General features: G+C 46.8%; 2 protein-coding genes across 4 annotated transcripts in view; both read right to left on the bottom strand.

Annotated features, from left to right (window-relative positions):
• Positions 1–1,400: 1,400 nt before the first annotated feature.
• Positions 1,401–4,977, bottom strand: SLC25A6 (solute carrier family 25 member 6). The gene is made up of 4 exons (XM_064646182.1): positions 4,782–4,977; positions 3,361–3,847; positions 2,486–2,626; positions 1,401–2,045 (listed from the first exon to the last, which is right to left on the bottom strand). Exons 1-4 carry the CDS (start codon positions 4,890–4,892, stop codon positions 1,888–1,890), a joined length of 897 nt encoding a protein of 298 aa, XP_064502252.1. The 5' UTR covers positions 4,893–4,977; the 3' UTR covers positions 1,401–1,887.
• A 4,076-nt stretch (positions 4,978–9,053) lies between these two features.
• ASMTL (acetylserotonin O-methyltransferase like) overlaps positions 9,054–9,922 on the bottom strand; it is a 24,946-nt gene continuing 24,077 nt past the window's right edge. For all 3 annotated transcript variants that reach the window (XM_064646173.1, XM_064646175.1, XM_064646177.1), the window contains one exon: positions 9,054–9,304. In XM_064646173.1, coding sequence (XP_064502243.1) covers positions 9,090–9,304 — 215 coding nt within the window. In that variant the 3' untranslated portion in view covers positions 9,054–9,089. The remainder of the gene's footprint in view (positions 9,305–9,922) is intronic.

Raw genomic sequence — 9,922 nt, 5'->3', positions numbered from 1 at the left:
GCCATGTTTGGTTCCTCTCACAAAGTTTGGGCCAGCATACACTCACAGTGACACATCCCACCATTATCTCTACCATTTCAAGCCACTGATACAGAAAATAAACCTAAGCAATGTGTTTACATAGACAAAATGTCTTCCCCTCTCCCCCCCCATCAATATAATCACAAGTGAAACAGCAAGTTGATTGGCAAGGTCAACATCAAATGACCTGCCTGCACCAAAGGGAGCTGCAATTACCAAACAGGGATGAAATAGGTACATAAATTTTGGCACTGGCCTGTGTACAGAGGAACTGTGTAATGTCCTTACATTCATACACATGTTGAGAGCAGCACTTGTGCAACAGTGAAAGGAAAAAGGTAAGTCCTTTTGAGAGGAAGGTAATAACCAGCCAAAGCCAAGTAGTTAATTTAAATACTTCATCTTGAATACCAACCTCAGAAGGCACAGAAAGAACTCAAGACAGCTCAGTCAGCCTTCAGTGATTCATACGACGACACGCTTTTTCCAGATATAGGGAGAGTTCTTAAAACACAAAGATTAACACCTTGTTTTCCTTTACTAGTCCTCCTATTGTGTTTTTGCAGATTACAAAGTATAAAAGATTATATACATATGGAGAACGGCACATAGGTATTACACTACCTCAAATAGCAGTATGAGAAATTACTCAGTCTGGTTTTGTTCTTCTGACCATCCCAAGACACCAAACAGTTAATACTGAAGGCTGACCTACCTTGATCTATTATTTTACAGCAATACAGAAACACACACATTCCCTCCCACACACCCCATCAATGTCATCTCCTAGAATGAGCCTCATTTCAGATTAAATTCAACCTTCCACAGAGGTACTGATTGACCACCGCCACAGGTGAGGCCAAGCAGTATCTTGAACGGCACAATCAACATTTCCAAACAGCAGCAATACAATACACAGGTCGCTCAGAAGTTGAAGGCATTTACTGGGTTCCTGGGTTTTTGCATGAATGCAGTGTTGCTTTGATTTAATAACAAAAAATTATTTTAAGCTCTTTCACCAAGGGCTAGAGCATTACTTTTTGACAGTTCTTGGGTCTTTGGGTTTTGCTAGCACAACTGACCCCTCCCCCCATTTTAAATCATGAGAAGTTGCAAATCAATTTCTAAGAATCATGCAAAAAGCCACTTGCAGCAGCCCACTGTAGACCATCAGGCACAAAGAATGGGACTGGTCTCTATCAGTACAACCCATGCTTCCCCATCCTTCCCCATAAAATTCTCACATTCAGGGGTTTTTTTTAAAAGCTTAATTCTATTACAGAGTGCAGTGTAAATGTATCAGAGGAACCATTATCTGAAACAAGTTTTTAAACAAAAGAGGCTTTCCCAAAGGTTTTATGTAATAATTTCAACACAGACAGAGTAAGTATGTTTATTGTTTTACAGCAAAATGCCCCAATTTAAGAACAAAACTGCTAGATGTTCAGCTGTGCAAAATGGTACATAGTGCTTCAGTACAAGTGGAAAAGAACATGATTTGTTAGCAAATGCTTTCAAATACAATTTTATGGTCCTAGAAGATAGGACTTGAAACTGGGGACTGATCCACAGGCAAACAATTTTTCTCTGCCTAAATTGGACCTAGCCTCTTTGGACCCAGAACCAACACCACTCATTTTTGATCGCTGAAAAGCAAAATCAGCACACTGAATTGCCAGATTCAGTGTCTTCATGCATGTTACAGTGAAATGGATCAGTCCTCTATGTCAGTTTCTAGCCCCATCTACAAGTATCATCTGGCTCCGATAAATAAGACTCACAGGAATTTCTTGAAGGTCAATGGTCCATAATGGTAGTTATTCTACATGATCTGCTCATTTTGATTTCCAATTCTAGTTAGGTTGTTTAAATGACTTTCTTGAATTCATCGTACAGCACAAGCACAAAAGCACCCCCCATGCCTCTGAGAACATTGGACCATGCACCCTTGAAGAACGCCTTTCCTCCCTCATCCCTGGCAATCTTCCGCCAGCAGTCAATCGTTCCAGAGTACATGATATCAGCTGCAGGAAAAGAGCAAAGAGTGATTCTTAACTCCTATAATTTTATCTCAGATGTTTTTAACAACTCTCCTGTTTCGCTTAACTACTTTGTGATGTCCCAAACCACACTTTAAGACTGTAATACGATTCTTAGCACAGCCAATAGCAAAGCTTCCTCTCTGCTTGCCTAGTTAATAAAAGCTGTCACAAAGTAAAAACGTTAAGCTTTCGTTTTGGCAACTATTCCAACCCCTAATTACTGTAATTTAATTTGTCAACACAAACAGGCAGTCCATTTGCCTATTTCATTTTCAATAAAGAGAAGTCCTCAGCATAATTCAGAACACACATAAGTGAACCTTACTGCACTTCCTCATTTCATGTAAGTGTCAAGGCTATAAGTAAAACAGAACTCCATCCTGTTAACACTGCTTGAAAAACTATATAGATTTACAGCCTACCTCCTTTGCGTCCTGACTGCATCATCATTCTACGCCGCACTGTATCAAAAGGATAGGACACCACACCGGCCACAGCAGTCACCGTCTGGGCAATCATCCAACTGATAACAATGTGAGTATTTCTGGGATCTGGGAGCATGCCTGTAACAAAAAAAGAAGTAATTAGCTTTTTATCTTGCACATCCTCCTCCAGTTTACTCACTGCATGAGAGCTACTTTACTAGATAAACTAGGAGGAAACTAGATGCCCTAGTTACAAAACATTGTAGAGCCATACTTGAAAATTGCAACTTCATAAACTTTAAACACATTGAAGCAACATAAAAACCACCTAAAGAAATTCAGGATTTTCTTCAGTTATCAAAACAGCTTAACATTTAAGAACAAGGATTCTTTTCAGACTGGCATGAGAAAGTCTCAACTATTCATTACTCTTTTTAAAAAGAAACGTCAACGTAAATTAAGTCACTGTCCCTGTGGATTACGTTACCACAAACTAGCATCAGTGGCCTACATGCCCAAATGTCCAGCTTAACCAAGTGCTTTACAAAAGCATTGCTCAATCCCATTCTGCTAAACACTCTTGAACTGGTCCAATGTAACTACAGGAATGCATTGAACAAAAAAGAACTTTTTCTGTGTATCATTATCAACATACTTTGCTGGCATCAGGAGCAACTCCTTACAAAACCAATACTTGAAAGTAGGCTGCTGCCATCAGCACATGCCCAAGTTTTGCCTTCAACACTGCAGTGTCACTGATGCTGGCACCAATATCCCCTTCTATCTTAATGTAGTTATTACAGTGTGTAACATCCCAGAACAGGCAATACAATTGTGAAAAGAGGTTTACTGGATGACCTCTGAAGTATTACCTTTTGCTGTATCATAGATCCCGAAGTAGGCAGCTCTATAGATGATGATGCCTTGGACAGAGACATTGAACCCTTGGTACAAGCCTCGCACACCATCAGACTTGGTAATTTTGACTAGACAGTCCCCGAGACCAGAGAATTCTCTGTCTGCACCAGCTTTTCCAACATCAGCAGCCAAACGGGTTCTTGCAAAATCCAAGGGGTAGACAAAGCAGAGGGAAGTGGCTCCAGCTGCACCACCAGATGCCAGGTTACCAGCAAAATATCTCCAGAACTGAGTGTGCTTGTCTACACCTCCCAAGAACACCTGCTTATACTTATCCTTGAAGGCAAAGTTGAGAGCTTGAGTTGGGAAGTATCTGATGACATTAGCCAAGTTTCCTCGCCAGAAAGACAGCACTCCTTGTTCCTTTGGAATACGTACTACACAATCGATGATACCCTTGTACTGCTTATCAGCAGCAATCTGTTTGCTTGCATGTTGCACCTGCAAATAAAAGTATGTATATTGACCACATGCCTTGACTGGCCTATGCCATAGCTGGGCTTAAACCTGCTTCTATTATACAAAAAAAGCTGTTAATTCTGAATGGCTTAGGGTTGTGTTATTGTTAAGAAAAAGGCTTAAAATTGCTTCCTAACTTCCTCAGACCTCAGGACTTACCAAAATAGGGACAAGTGGGGGTTGGCCTCTTATCCCAGCAACTAGCAACAGGACAAGAGAATATAGCCTCCAGCTGCACCAGGGGAGATTTAGGTTGGACATTAGGAATAATTTCTTCACAGAAAGGGTGATTAGACATTGGAATAGGCTGCCCAGGGAAGTGGTGGACTCACCGTCCATAGAGGTGTTTAAGGACAGACTGGACGCGGCACTCAGAACAGGCCTACCTAGAGGCGAGAGCCCTTACTGACAGAGGGGTGGGGGGGGGGGGCGGGCAGGCAGGAGCCCGCAGGCGGGCAGCGGCACCGCGAAGGTCACCCCGATCACCTTGGGCGCCGCCGGGTCACGCCGGGCCCCGCGCGCCGGCCGCGCCCCGCCCGCGGGCCAATGCGCTGCGCGGGCGCGCGTCACGTGAGGGCCGCCAAGATGGCGGCGGGAGCGGCCGCCCTCCCCTCCCCGCCGTGCCCTCGGCGCCGGCAGCGAGGGCGGCAGGAAGTGACACCAGCGGCGGCCGCCCTCCTAGGCCGGGCCCGCCCGCCGCGCCGAGCCCCGCACGGCGGAACCGGCTTCGACTTCCCCGCCACCGTCCACGTGACCTTCCCGCCAGCCGCCACCGCCTCTCCCGCGCCCTTTGTCCCGCGGCGGCCGCGGCCCCTACCCACCCTCCGCCCGAACCTGTGCCCTCGCCGGGCCCGGCGCCTGAGGGGGACGGTGACGGGCTCTGCCCGCGCTCGCCGCTCTCGCCCGCGCCGCTGACCTGGAGCAAGAGCTTGACCCGCTCGATGGGCGCCACCGCGGTCTTGCTGATGGCGGCGGCGACGCCGCCCGCCAAGAAGTCCTTGAGGAAGGAGATGGCCTGGTCCGCCATGTTCGCGCGCGCAGCCGGGAGTCAGTGCCGCTGTCCCTCAAGCCGAAAGGGCGGGAGCGCTGCGCGCGTGGCCTTAATGCCGGGCCCGCCGGCCACGCCCCGCACCGCCCCATTGGCCAGCCCGGTCTGGGGGCGGGGCCTACGGGGGGCCCGCCCTGCGCCCCCCGGCCCCGCCGCGCCAGTGTCGCAGCGCCGCGTCACGGGCGGCGGGTCCGCCTCGCTACCGCCCGGGAAGTGCCGCCTCCGCCCCGGCCCGGCCCCCGCGGGGCAGCGTGGCGGTCACCTCACTGCTCACACTTTTAGCTGTACTTTTCCAAGCGCTCTCCACGCTCGTTTGGTGCCGTCGTCGGTAGCGCCCGCACCAGCCTGCAGAGCCCAGCGGCTCTGTGTTGCCCCGTCTGGTGTGTTGCCCCGCACCGCCCAGCACGAAGGCCCTGCAGAGGGGTCTGGACAGGCCGGATCGATGAGCCGAGACCAACAGTCTGAGGTTCAAGACTAAGTGTCGGGTCCTGCACTTAGGTCACAACCACCTCATGCATTGCTAATGGAGTCGGAGAATGGCTGGAAAGCGGCCTAGTGTAGAAGGACCTGGGGCTGCTGGTCGACAGCAGCTGAACATGAGCCAGCAGTGTGCCCAGGTGGACAAGGTGGCCAGTAGCATCCTGGCTTGTGTCAGAAATAGTGTGGCCAGCAGGACTAGGGAAGTGATTGTCCCTCTGTACTCAGTACTGGTGAGGCCACATCTCAAATCCTGTGTTCAGTTCTGGGCCCCTCACTACAAGAAAGACATTGAGGTGCAGGAGCATGTCCAGAGAAGGGCAACAAGACTGGTGAAGGGTCTGGAGCACAAGTCTTATGAGGAGGGCTGAGGGAGCTGAGGTTGTTTAGCCTGAAGAAAGGGAGGCTCAGGGATGACCTAGTTGCTCTCTACTACCTGAAATGAGGTTGTAACCAGGTGGGAGTCAGCCTGTTCTCCCAGGGAACAGTAGATAGGACAAGAGGACACTGTCTTAAGGTTGCCAGGAGAGCTTTAGATAGAACATTAGGAAGAATTTCATCACAGAAGGAGTGATTAGACATTTGAATGGACTGCCCAAGGAGGTGTTGGAGTCACCATGCCTGGAGGTGTTTGACTGGATGTGGCACTTAGTGCCTTGGTCTAGTTAACATGGTGGTGTTTGGTCATAGGTTGGACTCGATGATCTCAGAGGTCTTTTCTAACATAACTGATTCTGAGAATCAGTGAAGCTGAGTGTGAGGCAGTAAAGCACCGGGTTTGGGGCATGGGTCTCTGAGCCCAGACAGTAGTCAATGAGTGAGACAACCAAGTGATCCAGGAGGCTTCTTCAGTGGTGACTGCTGGAAGCCAGTGTAGGATGAAGGCACAGCTTTCTTCATGGGGTCACAGAGGACAGCAGTAGCTGTCAGGTGGAGGGGAGCAGATTTGGGGCACTGCCAGGGCACCAGTGAGTTTCACTTCATGCTCACCACCCTCTGGGTAATGCTGATCAATGGCATATCCTTGCTTCCAAGTTCTGTTCCCACCTCCTCCTTACCACTGCAGTGCCAAATGTCACACCATGGGGCTTTTCTTTTCTTCACAGAACTGATCCAAGACAATAAAATGCCAAAGAACTTAACCACAGTTTCCTAGAGGGACAGTGGGAAAGTGTGGTTCCAGCTTCTTGTGTTGGTGCTCAAATCTAGATGCTGTGAAAACCTCCTCTGCAGGCTGCCAGTGTAAGCACTCATGGCAGGGCCCCAGTCCCTACCAAGACAGTAGTTTCATCAGTAACTTTGCTAATTTTATTGTATGCTGAAAGTGATATTTTGTACCTAATGGTCAAACATGTCTGAAATTATACCCATTCTTTCTAAAAGTATTGAAATTGTTCTAGGTGGACGGCATTAGTTCACACACACCTTTTGTTACTGCTTTCACTTTTAATGGCTGTTTCCTACCAAAGTAAATAAAGCCAAACCTTTTTTTTAAACAGATGACTGGTGAAGCAAAAAGCTGCAGTAGCTGAGGTGCCAGAAACCACTGCTTACACATGTATGTACTTTGCAGGATTTCAAAATGAGAGCATCTCTCTTGGAGGACATGTTGTGAGAACAGGATGTGCCAGGCATAGCCTACTGCAGTATGCTGTGTATGTCACTATACTTTTTTTTTTGTTTGCACAACAAAAGATCCAAAGTAAATTGTGTGCTGTTCTATATTCTACATCATAATACAGATAGAGTGAAGGGACGCCTGTGCTCACACAGGGTTAGGCACATACGGATTTACAGGACCATATTCTGGACGTAATTTATGAAAGGCTGTGGTGAATATATTGAGAGAGGCACCCACAGCTTAGTGTGGTATTTTTCCTTTTAAAAAAGCTTATAACTGAATGTTAGTACTCTTTTTAGCACAACACAATGTCTGCAAGGCTAGGATTTTTTTTCCCCACAAAATTTTCTGTTGATTAAAAAAGAACTTCATACTCTGAAACTCTTGAGCATTGTCAATTCTTCAACTTTTGTGAAAAACAAAATTAAAATGCATGTACCTTGTGACAGGAAACTGTTCACTCAATAGCTGCCCTGTCCTGTTCACCTTTGGAGCACATCTGCATCTGACTGGGGAAAATCCTTTTCTCTCCATCGCTATGATTTTTCATTTCTGCACCTTTTTTTTCCCTCTTTTCTTTATCTAATCTTGTATTCTGCTATCCACTTTTATAAGAGCTCACAAATCAAGTAGGGCTGAAAAGGAGCAAGATGATGTTCTTGAATCAAATGTTGTGTCCCCACATATAATCTCATTACAATCACAGATGAAACTTGTGCTTTTATACAACTGCCTTTTTTGAGAAACCTCTCACACAAAGCAGAGGCTCACGGGTCAAGCACAGAGGGTAATAATGAATGGGGTAACATCAGGCTGGCAGTCTGTCATTGGTGGGGTTCCACAGGGCTCCATCTTAGGCCTTGTGCTCTTCAACATCTTCATAAAATAACTGGGGTGCAGGACTGGAAGGGATACTAAGCAAGTTTGCAGATGACACAAAACTGGGAAGAGCTGCTGACTCCCTCAAAGGCAGGGAGGCCCTGCAGAGAGACCTCAACAAATCAGAGGGCTGGGCAATCACCAACCATGTGAGGTTCAACAAGGGGAAGTGCTGGATTCTCCACCTGGGAGGGGGTGACCCTGAATGTACATACAGACTGAGGAAAGACATACTGGAAAGCAGTGCCATGGAAAGGGACCTTGGGGTCCTGGTCAGTGGCAAATTGAATATGAGTCAGCAGTGCCCTGGCAGCCAGGAGGGACAACTGTGTCCTGGGGTGCATCAGGAAAAACATCACCAGCCAGTCAAGGGAGGGGGCTGTCCCGCTCTGCTCTGCACTGGTGTGGCTTCACCTGGAATACTGTGTGCAGTTCTGGGTGCCACAATATAAAAAAGACATTAGGCTATTAGAGAGTGTCCAAAGGAGGGCAATGGAAATGGTGAAGGACCTTGAGGGGAAGCTGTGTGAGGAGTGACTGAGGCCACTTGGTCTGTTCAGCCTGGAGGAGACTGAGGGGAGACCTCATCCCAGTCTACAGCTTCCTTGTGAGGGGAAGAGGAGGGGCAGGCACTGATCTCTTCTCTGGAGTGACCAGTGACAGAACCCAAGGGAATGGCCTGAAGTTGTGTCAGGGGAGGTTTAGGTTGGATATTAGAAAAAGGTTCTTTACCCAGAGGGTGTTTGGGCACTGGAACAGGCTCCCCAGGGAAGTGGTCACAGCACCAAACCTGACAGAGTCCAAGAAGTGTCTGGACGATACTCTCAGGCACATGGTGACTCTTCAGGATGGTCCTGTGCAAGGGTAAGGGTTGGACTCGATGATCCTTGTGGGTCCCTTCCAACTCAGCATATTCTGTGATTCTGTGTGATTGTCTTGACTCTCTCAAGAAGCTGGTGCCAGCATTTGTGTGCTACAGGTGTTGTGCAGCAACAGTATCACTACCAGAATCTTCTGGCATCATTTTACTGAAGTAAAAAATAAATTAAATCAATCTCTCCCCCTTTTTAAAAGTAACATCAGAAAGCTGACATAACATTTCTTGTTTATGACACTGATAGGGGTTGAATGTACTTGCATAATTACAAAACATCAAACATGAGTAGAAGACATCCAGATTTTACTAAATCCATTTTTTTCTAGGTCTTAACACAGAGAATGACATCTAACAAATTTCCTGTAATTCTGATTTTGACATTTGTGAATCCATGTTGTTCCAGCAAGGCTTGATATTCAGAGCCACTTCTCTCCTTTCCCTCTGTCTGCACAAGCATGTTCAAAGACTGCAGCAGAGCTCTGCTCCTGTTCTTCTTCTCATCATCCAACACCATTTCAGCCAGCAAAATTGCACAGCCTAATTTTAAAAAAAAAACACATAGAACAGTTCTAATCTATTATCAGGCAGGAAAATTTCTGCTACCATATGTGGGGATACAAACTGCAAGACACAGGTGACTTCCTTTATCATTTATGGATTTGCTCTACTATTAAATGAATTATCCACTCCTCTCACAAACCCCAGGAGATTCCCTTTCACAGTATGGAGTGATCACACACAAGTCAAAGTTGTGAGTCCATTTTCAGGGGAAAAGGAGATGACTTCTGTAGATTGGGCATGAGGGTTATGCAAAACTGAGACAGTAATCAAGTTGCTTCTCTTTGGGATATACTGCTGCTTCACATTCATACTGAAATGGTGCCAAGCAGACAAAGCAGTGGATGGCGAACATTATAGAAACAGAGAAGTCAATGTTTCTGTACAATATATTGTGTATATTATTTCTGTAGGAACTGAGTTCTTTGTGGTGGGACTGAACTAAGGATGAAAACAGAACTTAAAGACTCTGTTTACACAGAGTCTTTTCCTCCATCTTCAGACCTGTGAGGGGAAAGAGAGGGCTACTGACAAAACAAGCATTCCTTTACTTATTTGTCTTGTATCTTATGTGGTGGTTTCTTTTGGCACAGTGGG

The sequence above is a fragment of the Pseudopipra pipra genome, chromosome 2 (assembly GCF_036250125.1).
Source record: "Pseudopipra pipra isolate bDixPip1 chromosome 2, bDixPip1.hap1, whole genome shotgun sequence".
NCBI lineage: Eukaryota > Metazoa > Chordata > Aves > Passeriformes > Pipridae > Pseudopipra > Pseudopipra pipra.
Note: the sequence above shows the minus strand (reverse complement) of the source record. Positions and strands in the feature narration are given on the sequence as shown.

Excerpts from the sequence above, each read along its gene's own strand:
- SLC25A6 (XM_064646182.1), bottom strand. The coding sequence starts at position 4,892 with ATGGCGGACCAGGCCATCTCCTTCCTCAAGGACTTCTTGGCGGGCGGC. Across the intron at positions 3,848-4,781 it reads GGGTCAAGCTCTTGCTCCAG|GTGCAACATGCAAGCAAACA; the intron begins GTCAGCGGCGCG and ends TTTTATTTGCAG. Across the intron at positions 2,046-2,485 it reads GCAGTCAGGACGCAAAGGAG|CTGATATCATGTACTCTGGA; the intron begins GTAGGCTGTAAA and ends CTTTTCCTGCAG.